General features: G+C 34.0%; 2 protein-coding genes across 2 annotated transcripts; both read right to left on the bottom strand.

Annotated features, from left to right (window-relative positions):
* Nucleotides 1-2,579: 2,579 nt before the first annotated feature.
* On the bottom strand, nt 2,580-4,712 carry LOC134722814 (uncharacterized). The gene has a single exon (XM_063586439.1). It carries the CDS (start codon nt 4,710-4,712, stop codon nt 2,580-2,582), a length of 2,133 nt encoding a protein of 710 aa, XP_063442509.1.
* Nucleotides 4,713-10,881: 6,169 nt separating this feature from the next.
* LOC134722813 (microfibril-associated glycoprotein 4-like) lies at nt 10,882-17,345 on the bottom strand. Its single transcript, XM_063586438.1, has 5 exons — nt 17,051-17,345; nt 15,872-15,993; nt 14,473-14,569; nt 11,927-12,091; nt 10,882-11,192 (listed from the first exon to the last, which is right to left on the bottom strand). Exons 1-5 carry the CDS (start codon nt 17,343-17,345, stop codon nt 10,942-10,944), a joined length of 930 nt encoding a protein of 309 aa, XP_063442508.1. The 3' UTR covers nt 10,882-10,941.
* Nucleotides 17,346-19,196: the final 1,851 nt, after the last annotated feature.

Genomic DNA, 19,196 nt, shown 5'->3' with positions numbered 1-19,196 from the left:
TAACTCAAATTTTAATAGTAAAAAAAAAATCTAACATGGCAAGATTGAATTAAATTCATTGTTCATAGTTGAACTGGTAATTGGTTGATTTATTTTTATGTCCCATTTATAGGCATTATGTTTTCTTGTCTGTGCGTCCGTTCGTCCGTCCGTTCGTTCGTCTTTTACGCTTAATGTTAACGTTTTTGGTATTTTTAGTATACACATTTTCCCTATGATATGATATTTCTAATTTTAATGCCAAATAAGAGTGTTTGCCCCTTTTTCATAATCTACTGATCATGAATGAAGGTTTGGATGGGGCATCGGTATACTCGGGACACATTCGTGTTCACCTTTATTTGTTCATAAGTCTAAAGGCTCGTCCTTGGCCGCTGCTTGCATGTATTATGTTGTTATTTTTAAACTTCTTTACATCTACTTGATTTTATAAGTCTTTTAATTTTCGTATGACATCTTTGGGATTGATTTCAATATTATACAGGATGAGGAAATTGAATGTAGAAACGCGAAAAAAATTCTTCATACTCACTTTATCTATTTATTAGATTATATTTTTGTAGTTATTTATTTTCATTTAAAAGAAATAATTAAGGAAATATCAATATTGAAACCGTCGATACATTTGTAATATTCAATATAACAGTGATATCAATATTTTTAGTATTTTTAAATTAGTAAACGTTAAGACAGAATTATATTGCTTATACAGCATCATTATGTTTTATATCGCCTCGAAGAATATTGTGTGTATTTTGTACCAGTTATAAAAATCAGTCGAATTATAAGAAGTGTTGTTTTATTTTATTGTCTGAGTATAACAAGATAAAGAACATAACGGTAAACCTTGTTATCACTTACATTTCACAACAGATTGAAATATGTCGGTAACCTTTTTTACCGAATTTGCTTACCTACAAAAACGCGCGCTAATTTATGAAAAAATGAAAATAAGTTAAATGATACTATTATAGTCAGTTGTTTTACGAATACAACGCAACAATAAATTGTAAACTATATGATCGCAAACAATAAACATATATTTCATCGTGCATAACCGTTACCCTAAGGAACGTCAGTTTTAACCATTTCAGTCGCTTTTGATGCGGACTAGGGGCACGTTGTGCTAAATAGAACTCCTCGTTTTCTTTTACCATTCTTTATTCTTCATCAGTTCAAATGACATAAAACTACAAGTTAGTCTGTTGTTTTGTTATAAGTACACGCATGTAAATCTTTCTCTAACACAGGCTATAGCTTCTGTAAATTCAGACCTAATTCGAATACTAGTAGATATTAAATATATATATAAGAATCTTCGCTTTTTCCAAAACGCTATGGTTTTTCATCAAGATACTGATATTCAGTCACATTGAGAAGATCTGAGAATAATCATACAATATATCCTTGCAAAATCGCAATTTACGAAGTAATTGAAGTTATTTTAATGATTAAATTTCAAAACATGATCGATCCAGGTTTAAATCATGCGGTGGAGGGTTAATGGGTGTAATGTCGTTCTAAAAAACAAAAGCGAAAATAGCAAAACGGTGACGTCGGTATTGATTCTTTCCTAACATTCTTAACAGCAATGCTGCTTTTTATGTAGCTGCCTGGGTAGATCAAACACAGCCGTACGATCATTCATTGATAACTGTAACGTGTAACCAGGCGTTAATATCCCAAACGTCAGTTCCAGTCAATACTTGGATCCAAGTTGTCCACAAACAATACGGTAATGCTAAAAACTACAACTATCTAAATTATGCACAATGAACTAAAATATACACATTGACTCTTTGTCGATATAAAGTAACAATGGACAATTATATATATACAAATATAATACAATAAACCAGCCTGTCCTCAAGATGGGACGATGTGTCACTGATAGACAGTATGGCTGGTACAGCTTGTTCTCCGGATGGGACAGTCTGTCAATACAAGACAGAGCGGTCTGGTACAACTTGTCCTCCCAGTGGGACAACCTGTCACTACCAGACAGTGCGGGCTGGAACAACTTGTCCTCCGAATGGGACAACCTGTCACAACCAGACAGTACGGGCTGGTACAGCCTGTCCTCCGAGTGGGACAGTCTGCTATGTCGATCATGTCAACGCGTACGTCCACTATGTACCCGGAACAAAGTGTCCTCTGAATATCAAGGCTCTTCTAGCACTTAATATATTCGACGTACGCTCAGTTGAAGGATGACAGCTCATCGACAGCCAACCGACAGCCTCGAGTGCCGTTTCTCACTCTGTTATATACCCCAGGGCGACTATACTATTTCCTTGATAGGGGTGTTCTCTAAATGTTACCCTTACGGAGCATAGCAAGTCCTTTACGATCACCCCTATAACTTTCGACCCTGCCACTAATTTCCCCGCCAAACGTCTAAATCTGCGTAACTCTTTCTCGAGCGTAAACCATACATTGTTACACTAAGATTCTACTTGATTTATATCCATAACGACCAATAAACATTACATAACCCACGCCTCAATCTACATGCGTCCCGCATGATACATTCAAAATTACAAAATATAATTCAACAAAATTTATACACAATATGAATTTCACTTATTTACATTATCAGCCATACATGCTGGTCTCTTACTCTCGTGACGACCATTACCCTCCTCTAATCTTATTGAGACACGCTTCCTTTTCATTGGGCGTTTTCTCTTATAACACTTAGCACAACTAGCGACATATGCCCTAACGTCGGACTGTATACCAGGCCAATAGTAAGACTGACATATCTTCTCTCGAGTCGTACGCGTACCTAAGTGACCAGCATAGTCTGTGTCATGACAGTATTCTAATACTTGCTTGCGCTCCGACATTGGAATTACCGCTTGTAATTTCACAATGTTCCGCTCCCGATCGTCGTGACGTCTAACTACTACATCACGAAGGACTTCTAAACAACCAAACTGACTCCATAATGACCTTAGAGAATATCCCTTACTTGATACCTCATTGTACTGTGGCCTTTGACCTTCTGTCAGCCACCGCTTAACAAGTGTAAGGTCCGAGTCATTTGATTGCAACTCTATTAAAGTCAAGTCTTTACTTTTGTCTGGCATCTGACTTTTAACTGTATTCACCTGACTTTGTTCTCTCTTAGAACAATCAGAAACCGTTATTGACTGTCTGTCTGATGTTAACCGACATTGTTTTCTCTGAACATCAGCATTTCTATTTTGGGTACCTTGAACACATAGGGGGACCTTGACGTTATCGATGTGTAATACGTTAGCAGACACGTCAATCAAACACTTATTTTTCTTCATAAAGTCTAAACCTTGAATTCCTTCGACTTGTAGGTCAGCTACAACAGCCTCTGAAGTAAGCTTCTCTTGACCAAAATCAAGTGTAAAATTACCTTTTCCCCGAGGGCTTAAATACTTGTCACTGACGGACTTTATCTGTGACCTAGTTTTATTCAAATGTGGCCTACATAAGTCAGGAATTGAATCATATACTCTTGTAGAAACTAGAGTAAGTGTAGCTCCGGTATCAACCACAAATTTGACTGGTACACCTTGAATGCTCAGCTCAACAAACATTCCTGCATTCTCTGATGCTGTAACAACAACAGCGCCTTTGTCATTATACTTAACCTCAGACTTCAGTGTCTTGACCGTACCGTCCGTATATGTTCCGTTATTATCTGTTTCCCGAGTACTAAGTATCTGAATATTATTGGGACAATTTCTTGCAAAGTGTCCTATTTCTTCACAACTAAAACAAGGACCACCCATTTTACCTTTACTTTGTAAGTTATTTATCTTTCTCCGTGGTTGGAACTTTCTTTGGGACTTTAAATCTTTAATCTCTTTTGTTAAGGATTGTGTACTATTTTCAATTGTCTGCATCCACGTCGTCATTTGTTCCATAGATACAGCCGTATCAGGACTAGTAGGTGCTTCTGTCCGTTCGTCACTAGTAGTCCGTCGTAAGTGACCTATACTTTCTATTGCTCTACTCTCAGCTTTGTTATATGCTTCAAGTTCAACTGCCAACCGTATAGCATCGTTAAGACCTTTTGGACGAGACTGTTTAATTCTCAATCTCATTTCAGAGTCTACTAACGCATCTATAAATTGTTCTTTGGCGAGCGTGTCTCTTAATTCTAACGGAGCAGTCGGGTATGCCAGATTAGAAAGTCTTCGAACTGACTGACCTAACCCCGGCAAAGTGTCACTTGCTTTTTGTCGATATTCCTTGAATTGTACACGATACAGTTCAGTTTGACAAGATGGAGCAAAGCGTTCCTCCAATGCATATACTAGGTCTGAAAATATTTGTCTCTTTTCCTTTGGTAAATCACCAAGGACTGTTTGAGCCTTTCCAACCAGTGACACGGCCAAGTACAAACCTTTCTGGTATTCAGACCACATATTAACAAGTGTACACATCTCAAAGTGTGCTAAGTAATCTATCCAAGGAGTATTGCCATCATATTTTGAAGGTTTGATTTTCAAATCATTCGAACCAGAGCAAACAGTATGAGCAGTACTTTGATTTTTCGTTAATTCCTGCTTATGATTGAAATATCTATCTTTATCTTTAACAACCATTGGACGTACACCCTGCTCTTTAGGTGTAGATGATATAAAACCTTGTCCATGTTGTATTGTGCTTTCACTAAGAGACTGTATTTGTCTACTTATTTCTGCAATCTGATCGTCAATATTTGACATATTTATTACAGTACAGTGTAATCAAAATAATACAATTTTTATTAAATAATACACTCGTGTTACAACTCAGCCGTGACTTATAACTATGCCTCACGGTTGATCCGCTTTAATCTTTCAAATCAATACTGAAAACACATTAAATGACGACCAATCAATCCAAAAATTAATTGATAGACAACTTGAATCCCAACCGCTAGACACCAAATATGTAACGTGTAACCAGGCGTTAATATCCCAAACGTCCGTTCCAGTCAATACTTGGATCCAAGTTGTCCACAAACAATACGGTAATGCTAAAAACTACAACTATCTAAATTATGCACAATGAACTAAAATATACACATTGACTCTTTGTCGATATAAAGTAACAATGGACAATTATATATATACAAATATAATACAATAAACCAGCCTGTCCTCAAGATGGGACGATGTGTCACTGATAGACAGTATGGCTGGTACAGCTTGTCCTCCGGATGGGACAGTCTGTCAATACAAGACAGAGCGGTCTGGTACAACTTGTCCTCCCAGTGGGACAACCTGTCACTACCAGACAGTGCGGGCTGGAACAACTTGTCCTCCGAATGGGACAACCTGTCACAACCAGACAGTACGGGCTGGTACAGCCTGTCCTCCGAGTGGGACAGTCTGCTATGTCGATCCTGTCAACGCGTACGTCCACTATGTACCCGGTACAAAGTGTCCTCTGAATATCAAGGCTCTTCTAGCACTTAATATATTCGACGTACGCTCAGTTGAAGGATGACAGCTCATCGACAGCCAACCGACAGCCTCGAGTGCCTTTTCTCACTCTGTTATATACCCCAGGGCGACTATACTATTTCCTTGATAGGGGTGTTCTCTAAATGTTACCCTTACGGAGCATAGCAAGTCCTTTACGATCACCCCTATAACTTTCGACCCTGCCACTAATTTCCCCGCCAAACGTCTAAATCTGCGTAACTCTTTCTCGAGCGTAAACCATACATTGTTACACTAAGATTCTACTTGATTTATATCCATAACGACCAATAAACATTACATAACTATATCACTGGGGTTAATGTGATCTCAGAGACATATGTATTATATGTCTCTGGTGATCTCAATAACTGCAGTTACGTATATCCAAAGATGGCGGACGATGTTTTTGGTCACTATATCTTTTGTCAATTTTGTAATAATGATGTATTATTCTTCAGTATGTCGTGTCTTTTTTTAACGCCTTTAACTAGATTTGAAAGTGAAGTTCTACGTGTTTTTTTTTAAATTCTACAGTCAAATGGAGAAAACAGCCAACTAAACTATCCTGATGATATGGGTAACTGAAGTATATAAATTGTCAATGATATTACGTAACTGGAAAACTTGATATCCGTAACTGATTTTATTTCTTAACAATTCAATCATGTTTGAAATGAAATAAATGTCTCCAGTTATTAAAAAGGTAATAAACAATTATTAAAAATTGGTCTTCAAAGTCTAAAAATTATTATATGAAAATTTTGATCAGGCTTCCAGTTCTGTATTTCTATACATTCAGCAGCATGTATAGTGAGCTCAAGGACAGATATTTGGTAGCCTTAGCAAAGCAAACAAACATGATTGGTCAAAATATCAAAATTTGGGGGACAGTATATCAGTCAACATAATTTTAGAATCTAAATCACTATAAAACAGTACTTTAAACAATTTCAATAGAAGAAACACAAAATGGCATTGAAACACGTTAAAGATAAAGTTCATAAGCCAAATTTGAAGACAAGAGTACAAAATGACCATAGGACATGTATGTATGAATACTAAGCCACCCCAAAAAAGCACAATATCACCTACATAAGATAATTAACAACAAGTTCCTAAACATTACATTTCAAGACCCCCAAGATTGACTCGGGATTGAAAAAATGGTATCCCGAAGTGTTCCTCTCTTTAAACCATATTCAAAATGGGGCGTCCGCATGAATATGGCGATGTTAAACATGTTAGTTTGCGTCACGTTACCTGGGACAATGGTGTAACAGTACAACATAAGATCAGACTAAAAAAATCAGTTTAAAAGGTGAATACCGTGAAATGAAAAGTAAAAAAAAATCACAAACAAAGTGAACGTGGGAGGGTATTTATACATCCCAAAAATAAACAGACACGAAACACAGATTTGAGAGTAATCGCAGCTTCTGAGAGCTAGTTCAAAGCCAATAAAAAACTAATAAAAAAAATCATGCATCTGAGACTAAGCTATCTGTAGTTACACGTTCGACATCCAAGGGACTAAGTGTGAAAATAAACTCATCATAGATACCAGGATTAAATAGTTATCAAATTTACGAGGATTATAATTTTATATTTACGCCAGACGCACATTTCGTCTTATAGAGACTCTTCAATGACGCTCGAATCAAAAAATGTTCAAAAGGCCAAATAGAGTACGAAGTTGAAGAGTGTGAACACGTCTTAAACAGTAGATTTTTTCTTATGTTGCTATAACAACGTTTTTCAAAATGATGTTTCTCCATTTAGCAGTTGAACTATGAAAAGAAGCTTTGTTTTTCAGTTTTAAACCTATTAGTTATAGTTTAAATAAGACACGAAATACCGAGGACTAATACAGAATTAAAACAGAATTGACCGAAGAAATATTGACCAGAAACATCGTCCGCCATCTTTGGATATACGTAACTGCAATTAAGGAAACCACATTTACCGAAGTGTATATATTATAAACAATAAAAAAAAAATGATTTTCTTAAGTCGCATAACGTAATTCTCAAAAACTGAATTAAGATCACCAAAATATGTAAATAGTTATCAAAAGTACCAGAATTATAATTTAGTACGCCATACGCGCGTTTCGACTTCAAAAGACTCATCAGTGACGCTCATATCAAAATAGCTATACGGCTAAGGTAATCTAGTCCTGGGACAAGAAAGTCCTTAGTTTTTCGAAAAATTCAAAGTTTTGTATCAGGAAATTTATAAAAATGACCACATAATTGATATTCATGTCAACACCGAAGTGCTAACTACGAGACTGGTGATTCCCTCGGGAACGAAAAGTCCACCAGCAGTGGCATCGACCTAGTGGTGTAAATAGTTATCAAAAGTACCAGGATTATAATTGAGTACGCCAGACGCGCGTTTCGTCTTCGTAAGACTCATCAGTGACGCTCATATCAAAATAGTTATAAAGCCAAACAAGTAAAAAGTTGAAGAGCATAGAGGATCCAAAATTCCAAAAAGTTGTGACAAATACGGCTACGGTAATCTATTCCTGGGACAAGAAAATCCCTAGTTTTTCGAAAATTCAAGGTTTTATATCAGGAAATTCTATTGTTTATCACCAAGATGACTGAGTATCAAAACTGTCATTAAAACATAATATCTTATTATTTAGTTTTTCTTTCCCATTAGCTACACTTTACCATATTTACAGGTATACATCTGATTTTAAAATGATTCTTATAATAATCCCACTGCACAATTGTACAGACAACATTATGATTTGGTTGACTGTAATGAAGTACTTTTGTCACATATACCCAAGGATTTGATTCACTTGTTGCAGTAGTTTTTCACTCGTTTTGATGTTTGATAACTTTTAATTTTGTCAGTTTTTTGTCATTTACCTTGGAGATCGTTTTTTTTTATACTCATTCAAGTTCTAGCTATAGTTTATCACAACGATATGCGACTGAAACAGAAATATTTCACACAAGGGTCTTTATTGTAGCGCGAAAATAACATACCTGGAGTCAGCCTCCTTTTGCTCCTTTACAATAATGAAATTTAATCAATATGAATTAAATTTATTTATTGAATTGATAAGACTTGGATTTGTCTCCCTTTTTATGTTTTGATTGTTGCAAGCGACACTAAAACCGGTTGTATAATACATCTGTTCATAAGCAATACGCAATTATCTCGTGCATTTATAGGCGGGAATTTCAATATAAAACCAGTTGTTTTGGTAATGTTATTTCATTCTTTAACAAACTGTAGACGGGTGCAAGGACAAAAACCCACCACACCCTACCCCAATTAAATATTTGTTTGCTGTCGTTATGATTTATAATTACAGATTTTGTATGCAGTCTTTACCAATCGTCATGGCTTTTAAACATGTTGACATTTGATGGATGATGATGTGATCTAACAAAGCTGAACATTACAAGCAATGTGTATGGCGGAATTTATCGTATTGTGGTGCTGGAAGCCCAGTTGTCACCTCTTCAGTACTGGTTGCCCTTTACTGAATTAATGAAAAACATTAACTATATTGTCATTGAATGATTTATTCTTTGGCCTTTTGAAAATCTAATTGTTGTTATGATTTTGTTAAAAATTAAAGCCATGACAAATTCGCCAAGTCTAAAATAATGTTGTTTTTATTCATGAGTCAAATAATAGAATCTAGAGACACAGAAACTGTTTGTATGTCATAGGAATTCACCATTTTGCTATATGTCGGTTTGGTAGTTTCATATTATATACAATAATGTATACTATTCAAAAATATTATGAAGTCTGAAAGTCGGATGGATGATAAAACCCATTGATATTGCAAAAAATTATAACTAACTCAAGCCTTAAAAATTATCCTAATTCTATTTATATGTAAACAGGTTTGCATTATCTGGACACTTTGATACGAAAAGATTAGTGTGATGTCACTATGTCAGCATACATTCATTGAAATTTACATTTGACCTAAAAATGACCATATCATGCATGGATTTTGGACATGTTTAATTTGATTTAATACCTAACTCTAAATAAAGGCAACAGTAGTATACCGCTGTTCAAAACTCATAAACTCATAAAATATGTTAATTATAATTTGATCTAATACTTAACTCTAAAATATGTTTAACACTTATGAAAATCGTTATCAAATACATTTAAACTAAAAGACTTATTTGAGTAAAGCCTTGGCTGACTAGTATATCGCAATATCAATAACAGGATAATACAATGAGGATATATTTTGCATTTTTTTAAAGTTTGCATAAAATAGAACCTTTAAAGAATAAATACTCATATCCGTTAATTTCAGGTCTTTTTGACGCTTGAAGTATGAAATGGTTCTTTTTGTTTTGCAAATTTGAATGCTCATAAATGTGGTTTGATCGTAATGTCCTTGTTTAAATTGAAAGGTCTATGATTTGCATTCAAAGAAAAGTCCGTGGTGAACTCATTATCAGTTAAGAACCAGTTCCATGATTTAACTTGGATAACAGTATCACTTTTTAATCGATCATCAAATTAACCAAGAGGATTGTAATCTTACGGGTTTTCTTAATGATTATGAGTGTATATTGAAAAGTTGGTCGACCTGGTCGAAACGTGCACACATAATTCTACCACTTCAAAAAAGATGGTGTGATAAGCAGAAGCGCAAATTTTGTCTTGAAACAGATCATCAACACATACCTGAAAAGAGTTTTTATTTACAAACAGAAAGCGTGGTACTAGGCATCAATCAAAATCTGGGTGCATCTGTTTGCGACATAAAATCTAAGATGTTTCGTTTGTGTTGGTGTTTTTTTTTTTAATAATTGGTATTAACCATGATTACATATAATGCATATGTATATAATTTGATGTCATGTGTGCTCCTCTTTCGAGGTATTATCAATTATTGCTTAATAACTTGTATTATTGAAACACACTGAATTGTAAAATGTTTGTCTACAGTTGTTTTTTAAATTTCCATTATTTTCTTCACTGAGCTGGTATCCTTGAATGTAACTTTTGTTCACAGAGCTTACCTAATCAAAATTTAAGCTTCAAATGTCCAAAATCTTTTTTTATTTGTCATATTTTATTAGTCTGTCTACCACAAAATCGAGATTACAAAGTTCACTTTGCATTTTCTAATAAATACTTTAACTTTTTAGACTTTTGTCTTTTACCAATTGTCTTTTTAAGCTTAAGGAACATTTCACGGTGTTAATGTTAGATCATCAACACTGAAATCATTAAAATCCAAATTACTGGTACTGCAAACCTATTTACAATACTCATGCTCTTGGACCTGCTGCAATACAAGAACAGATTGACTAGAGGTTTTCCCATGATTGATGGACCAATGATCTGAAACACAAACACATTGATCTGATTTTGAAAAAATCTTTATTAAATCATTACTGAACGGAAATACGTGCTAATCAATTCTATGCATCGAATACCAGTATATAATAAAGTGGTAATTATGAAGAGTTTATTATTAACACAGCCTTCGAATCATCATAGATGTTGCTTTTAGTGAGTATTGATATCCTTTCCATGTATTCCAAATTATACCATTCCAAGTTCCAATTAGAGTCTTAATATAATAATCTCCATGGAGATTAGAACGCATACAACTTTTGTACCACCATGCACCAGGATGATATGTAGCACAGTTATGTATAGAGTCATCATTGTCCATGTCCAGAGTTGTAAATCTTGCACCGTTACTGTAATGGAGACTGTCGCCTGCTCGGAAAAAGTATGAAAAATCAGTATGTTTGAAAAATCACAAAAAGTGCTTCGTACGCATAATTTGTTTTAATGTGTTGTTTTCATTTTTATGTAGAAACCATAAACAAAAAATCCTCGTGTTGACGTTTCCGGTCGCCCTACGAAAGAACATCGTTAGATTCTCCGTATTACAATAGCATTTATTTTCAACTGTTTATCATTTAGGTTGGATTTTGATTTTTTTTTTTTTTTTTTTCATTAAATCGATGCTACACACTTAACAGTGATCAAAGATAACTTAAAAACGTATTGATGACAATTACAGAAACCTTCATACAAATTGTGTTTATCGACATTTGGCGAATGAAAAGACTGAAAAGTTACCTTGGGCAATCTTTTGAAACTGCAGAGAAATAACAACAACACATGTATAATCAAACATATTCAAATCGTCTAGACGTTAGTCAGTGGCGTCTTTCATTCTCATTTTTATTTCAATAATTTTGTCAAAGAAAGGGACACAAAATCGAACATTCTCTCTGAAAGCGGATTTTATTGTTATTTCGAACATTTTTTTTTTATTTTAACGGGCGGTGTTTCTAGAGATTAGTTTGTGCGGCACGAACTAAAATATATTTTCATAATTGTCTTTATTACAAATATAAGGCAACCATATGTCATGAACAAAGTGATAACATTTTGATTTTTTTGTAGCTATCCTTTTTTATTATAAAAAAATAAGTACCTACCAGCAGTACCACTGTAACCGTTAACACTGATCTTGTACTTCGACGTTTCATTGCCTATGTAGAAATGTTGGTATTTAGCATAAGCTTGATTGTTGTCAAAGTCATACAGGTCTATTCTCAATTCATATCTCCCTTGTGATGTCAGCGTGTGAATCTTGTCGTTACCTGCAATTAAATTTTTACTATCCCTTATGGTATATTTATCTGAACCAACATAAGAGTTACAAATTAGAAACTTATCCCATAGCATACACAGTTTAGTGTAAGAGATATAGGTAGTTTACAAGATATTGAGGACTTCCGTATGTTGGAAAGAAAATCTTTATTGAATTAGGAAGGTATTATCAAGACAGTTCAGAATTGATATTGTTAAAGATTCAGCATCTGCAAAATTTCTTTAAAAGGTGGGTCTGGCGTACTTAATTATAATCCTGGTACCTTTGATAACTATTTACACCACTGGTTCGATGTCACTGCTGGTGGATGTTTCGTACCCAAGGGTATCACCAGCCCTGTAGTCATCACTTCCATGTTGATATAAATATCAGCTATGTAGTCATTTTCATAAATTTCTTGTTAACAAAACCTTTAAAAAACTAAGAAATTTCTTATCCCATGTTAAGATAACCTTAGCTGTATTTGGCACAACTTTTTGAAAATTAGGATCCTCAATGCTCTTCAACTTTGTTCTTGTTTGGTATTATAACTATTTAGTTATGAGCGTCACTGATGAGTCTTATGTAGACAAAGGTATACATTACCTTAGCCGTATTTAGCACAACTTTTTGGAATTTTAGATCCTCAATGCCCTTCAACTTTATAGTCGTTTGGCTTTATAACCATTTTATAATCCTGGTCTTTGATAACTATTGGAACAGAATCACAGATTTTTCCGTGGCAAGTAGGACTATACATGTTTCGTGGATTGAAATTGCAATCAACTATTTGACCGTGAAGGCAAGACTAACTAAGACACGTTCAACAAGACTTCATACAATCTGGAAGTCCAACCAGTATAGTTGAAGGACCAAACTGCGAATTTCCAACAGCAATGTAAAGTCTGTCCTACTGTATGGTTCATAAACTTGACGTGCTTAAGTTAGTGATCTTCAAAAAGTATATGCTTTCTATACTAGCTGGCTTAGAAAAACCAACAGAATATTCCGGTCAAATAATATCAGCAACAAGAGCTTTTTGGAGATAAGTAATGCAGAGAGCATAAAAGCAGAAATTAAACAATGAATATTTATATGGTTAGGCTATGTACTGAGAATGCCACAACACCGCATATCTAAACCAATTCTATATTGGACACCACTAGAAAAAAGGAAACCAGGGAGACCCAGAATCACCTGGCGAAGAACTGTTACAGTAAAATTAGAAGCAAAGGGCTACACCTTGGGCCAAGCCCAGTACATGGCGTAAGACAGAGAGAGTGGAGGCAGTTTGTTGTGGCATTATGACCCACTGGGGGTTAAGAGGGTAAGTAAGTAATTATTTGACCTTGAAAGACCAGATACCAGGTTATCTTAAATGATACATCAAGCAGTGCCTTGCGATGATGCTTTCATGCGCAAAAAATCAATGACCTATGTGAAATCAAACAAGAAAAAAAATCGTAATTTTCCGTTATTCTAAGCCTGACGTTGAAGTCCAGAGTTTTATGTTAATAGGTACTTTCTTATCCATATTAAAGGCAAATATTTAAAGTAAACTTCAAAAGTGAACAAATGGTTTGGCCATGACAAGATTGTAAAAGTACAAGAACAAGTTTTAAAAGAAGTACTAAAATAAAAGGCTGCTCTTCTATTCGGCAAGGAGATACGTTATCCTCCAAAAACTAAATACACATTTAGAGAAATATACAATATAAATAAAAATACAATAGTAACATGTATAATAAAAGTTAAACTAAATTGAAAGACTATGTACTATGCTTATACCTTTACATTTACATGAAAATATAGATACAAGAAGATATGGCATCAGTGCCAATGAGATCACCTTCCATTCAAGTCACAATTTTGTAAAAAAAAAATAAACCATTATAGTTCAAAGTACGGCCTTCAACAAATAGCATTGGCTCACAGCAAACAGCAAGCTATTAAGGGCGTCAATGGAAGAACTGCCCTTATACACTCGCATTTTACGAACGTCAAAATAAAAGGTATTGTGGAAATTTTGGAGATAAAATTGCTTTCCTTTCACTTGGATAACAAAAAGCGTCATACATATTTTTGTCCAACTAACAACAAAGTACATGTAACAACTTTCTAAAGTTATTTACGAAATTCCAAGGACTGTTGAAACACAACTATTGTGTCTTAGATTCGGAAAGCAATCTTCTTTAAGGTACAACCGGTGTTTACCATTAATACAAATAAACATAAACGGTGTGTTCGATAACATACCTCGTCTTTAAACTGCATGACATCACATAAAACAAATATTTTTTTTCCAGCCAAACACAATCTCTACTGATTTGTCATGAGTATATCATACGCTAAGTTTTGATAAAAATGTTTACTAAACCGAAGCATACGTACCCATCCAAAATTCTCGATTAAGATGACCAAATCCTGTTTTGTATTTTGCCCATCCCAGATAGAAATCAAGATCACCATTCTTTCTCCTCTGTATAACCTGTCGAGAGTGAAAGATATACAAATCCGCATTCATGTATAATTGATGGTTATAAGATTAAAGACTACCTGTTCACATTTTTCTATTTGCTGGCTTTTAGTTTAGACTTTTTTTTCCTCAAAATTGTTAATCATCTCATAGCGGTATACTACTGTTACAGTTGCCTTTATTTTTTTACCCCCTTATTCTATTGATTTCGTATTCATATTGTGTCATACATCAAATGTATTCGTTCAGTGTATATTCACTTGTGTTGATATGTCTTTTGATTGAGTTAAGCCATTTAAAAGATATTTTATTGTGAGTCTTTCTATGTTGTGATTTTACACTATTGTTTTAGATAAGGTTGAAGGTTTGTTCCTATTAAAAGTCGGTTGAAAACAAACCTTTACGACAAACGAGATTATTTCAGCTTCCGAATTGTGAACATTCCATTTCTATACTCCAGCAGCGCCTGCAAACGGAGGATATATCTCAATTCATACGAAATGCCCTCGCTTGTATTTCCCATCAAGAATTCATTGATAGAGGGTTGCTACTCACAAGGAAGCTATTAAACCAAGAGTTTCAAATGATGAAGTTGAAATCTTCCCTTCGTAAATTTTACGGACGCCATCATGAGTTGGTTGACAGTTATGGAAGAACCGTTTCACAGATGATATCGGATATGTTTTACGTCATAACTACAATCCCTTTCCCTTTTTGATGAATTGGACATAACGAATTATACTATTTATCGGGTTCGTAATAACATGAGCAACAAGTAAGGTGCAACATGTGGAAGATCTGCTTACCCTTCCAAATCGGCTGAGACCACCCCCAGTGTTAGGTTGGGTTCGTGTTGCTCAGTCTTTAGTTTTGTATGTTGTTTCTTGTGTACTATTATTTGTCTGTTTGTCATTTGTAGCCATGGCTTTGTCAGTTTAATTTCTTTTTATGAGATTGACTGTTCCTTTAATATCATTTTTCGTTTTTTTCTTGAAATGTTTCATATTAATTTAGACGAAGTTTATTTCTGAAGATCATAACATGCAAATTAATACCGACAAAAATCATCAATTTGTCAATGTTCTTCTGAGTCTTTTTTATTTGATTTGCTGACATCTAGGTATATGTACCGCTTTGAATGGCAACCATTTGTTCCCGAATTATCGTTCTGAAGTTTTGGCCACCTAATTGATAAATATGAAAAGCAGACCAGATAAGCATTTGACTTTTGACGCTACCTCTGTTAATACAAGCAGGCGCAAGTCATGTCCTTTTTAACCTAGACCAGAAAGGGACGATACTTAATATACATACTGTCCAACGGCCAGAGTCAATTGTCATCTCACAATAAACATTGAACGCTTTTTCTTTTTCTGGTTTTATTCTGTAAATACCACTCCGAACATCCTTTGGAAGATCGCTGCAATCTCTAATCACTGAAACATAAACAAAACACGAATGACGTTTTACTTTTTACACAAATAAGCAACAGTAGTTTACCTAAACTCAATATCGTATATTTATTTGGAATATGTCAAAACATAGTCACAAGTTATGACAAGACATAGTTACAATTTCTTTAGCCAAGATAACTGAAAACACATGTGCGCCAAAGTTAGCGAGAGCAGTTGCGTCGACAAGATTAATGTGTCGGTTGTAGTAGTATTCACATGCAATCCTAATCAAGATTGACAAAAAACGAATTTGATATTACAAACTAAAGCAAAAAAAGTTTTCAATTTGAAAAATATCCCTGAACATGTGTTATTAGTATAAGGAAAAAGTAAAATAACAAAAGGTACGGAACTCCGATGAACAGAAACCTGGTTTCAAAGCGCTAAACCTCTCAGTTTGCTTGTCATGTTTTGGACTTGTTGTCAGATTTTCGGAATCCTCTGGTTTTATCTTTTTGAATGCCTAAAAAAATGCCAATTGACCCACTTTTTTCTTTTTATAAATCCTTTACATGCATATTTCTAAGCTATCTTGAAAAGTCTTATAAAATCTTAAATATTTTTTAATGGTAAAAGAACTTAAACTTGTCAAGTTGGGTTGCAATGCACTTCTAGTCTTTTTAGAAAAATTTGACCATACGAAATTCGAACGACAGGGCAAAAAATAAGGTAGATATGTTAAGACCATTTCTAGCCGTGTGTTATTTAAAGAGATTGAACTCCAAGTCTAGACGACTATTTACACTTCTGCTAGCGCACTATTACACTAGAAATTAATACACAGGCAAAAGAGGAAGAATTCTGTTAAAACTGTACCAATCTAGTATTAAACTTTAAAACGTACAGACATATCTCATATATCAGTCCCAAAAAGTTATGTTATGCACATATTCATTACCTAGAGATATGATATGATTTATTACTAAATTCCATCTGTAAGAATGAAATGAACATTGTTAGCAATCATAACAATGTGTTATTTTGATTGTTAATATTATCATTTTAACAGAAATTAGTTCGAGAGGTTTAATATTTTTACCTTTTCCTTTTTTAGTTCCGGTGGAAATGTCTTTCTCAAATGATTTCCATTTTTCTTCCAATTTCTGAATGCGATGATTAATATTCTTTAATTTCTGCTTGACTAAATTATCCACTTTTTCATTTAGTTGTTTTTTGAAAGATTTCAATATATTTTGTCTAATATCACTGGTGTTTACCAAAGCTACTAACGGTGCTCTTTGTAGGTCGCCTATCAATGGAGCAATATACGTTTCATTTAGGTTTCCAAAACATATTGAAGCAACTTTGAGAAAAACCAAATGTCTGGCTATCATGTTCATGACAATTTTTCATCTGTGGCAATGTGTTGTTTTTGTCGAAGTAAATGATATTAAAGTAGGTTATTTTTTATATCATGGAACGCAAATTTGTTGTTACTTATAGTATCCTGTATCAATCAATTTATAACAACTTTGAAAATGTCAATATAAGTGTGTTATTTTGATATGGATCGTAATTTTAATGAATTTAATGGAATAAAGTCCACGGCCTATATAGGTGTACCAACTTACTGATTCCAACGCATCATTTATTTTGATTAGTATATCGTTTTTAATAGACTATAATCCAACTCGATAAAAATTGTAGTACATAATTCTAATTACTAAATAAACTCATCATGGATACCAGGATTGAATTTTGTATTTGCGCCAAACGTGCATTTCGTCTTTAAAAGGCTCATCAGTGACGCTGTATTAAAAAAAAGGGTTAAAAGGGTCAAATAAAGGACGAAATTAGAGAACATTGAGGACCAAAATGCTTAAAGGTTTTGACAAATACTGCTACGGTCATCTATTCCTGAGGTAGAAAAGCCTAAGAACTTTTTTACAGAGTTAATTTATGATAATGACCATTTTGAATTTTCAGATCAAAATACCAATAAAAGGTCAAATACGGTTGTATAGAAATAAACTCATCATAGATACTAGGACTAAATTTTGTATATACGCCATACGAGCGTTTCGTCTGCAAAGACTCATCATTGAGGCTCGAATCCAAAAAAGTTATAAAGGCCAAACAAAGTACGAAGTTGAAGAGCATTCAGGACCAAAATTCCTAAATGTTATGCCAAATACAGCTACAGTAATCTATGCCTGAGGTAAAAAAGCCTCAGTTTTTCAAAAATTCAAAACTTTGTATACAGTAAATTTATCAATATAACCATATCAATGATAATTCATGTCAGAGCAAAAAGTGGTGACTACTGGGCAGATGATACCCTCGGGGAAATAAATCTCCACCAGCAGTGGCATCGACCTAGTGGTTGTAAATAAACTCAACATAAATACAAGGACTAAATTTAATATATACGCCAGACGCGCGTTTTTTATTCCAGTGTCCGTCCTTTCGTCCGTCTGTCTGTCTGTCCGTCTGTCTGTCCGTCTGTCCGGCGTAAACATGTCGCACCGTAACTTGAGAACGACTAATCCAAATTTCATGAAACTTAATATAGTTGTTTATGATGATGATCAAATGATCTGTATACTTTTTGGTGAAAATTAGATTTTAACTTTTTGATTTACGATTCTTGATTATGGCTTTAAACTTTAAACACTTCTTAGTTATATTAATCTTAATATCTGTATACTTTTTGGTGATGATTCAAAATTTCATTTTTGAGTTATTGAGTATTTTGTAAAAAGGGGGGAGGGTTTTTTTACATGTCACGCCATATCTCAAAATCGATTTGTGATTATTGCTACAAACTTTACACATGTCTTTGTTATATTAATCTTAAAATCTGTATACTTTTTGATGAGGATTCAAAATTTCATTTTTGAGTGATTGAGTATTTTGTAAAAAAGGGGGAGGGTTTTTTTACATGTTGTGCCGTATCTCTATAACAATTTATGATTATTGCTTACAACTTTACACACTTCTTTGTTATATTGACTTAAAGATCTGTATACTTTTTGGTGATGATTCAAAATTTTATTTTTGAGTTATTGAGTATTTTGTTAAACAGGGGAGGTTTTTTTACATGTCGCGCCGTATCTCAAAAATAATTTATGATTATTGCTTCAAACTTTACACACTTTTTTGTTATATTAATCTTAAGATCTGTATACTTTTTGGTTTTGATTCAAAATTTTATTTTAGTGATATTTAGTTTTTTGTAAAAAAAA

This window comes from Mytilus trossulus, chromosome 6 (assembly GCF_036588685.1).
Source record: "Mytilus trossulus isolate FHL-02 chromosome 6, PNRI_Mtr1.1.1.hap1, whole genome shotgun sequence".
Classification (NCBI taxonomy): domain Eukaryota; kingdom Metazoa; phylum Mollusca; class Bivalvia; order Mytilida; family Mytilidae; genus Mytilus; species Mytilus trossulus.
Note: the sequence above shows the minus strand (reverse complement) of the source record. Positions and strands in the feature narration are given on the sequence as shown.

Bases quoted from the DNA above. Each gene is read 5' to 3' on its own strand.
- LOC134722814 (XM_063586439.1), bottom strand. From the start codon at position 4,712: ATGTCAAATATTGACGATCAGATTGCAGAAATAAGTAGACAAATACAG.
- LOC134722813 (XM_063586438.1), bottom strand. From the start codon at position 17,345: ATGATAGCCAGACATTTGGTTTTTCTCAAAGTTGCTTCAATATGTTTT. The intron at 14,570-15,871 runs GTATGTATATTA...CACTCTCGACAG, and splicing joins TTGACTCTGGCCGTTGGACA to GTTATACAGAGGAGAAAGAA. The intron at 12,092-14,472 runs GTACGTATGCTT...ATTTAATTGCAG, and splicing joins TAATCGAGAATTTTGGATGG to GTAACGACAAGATTCACACG.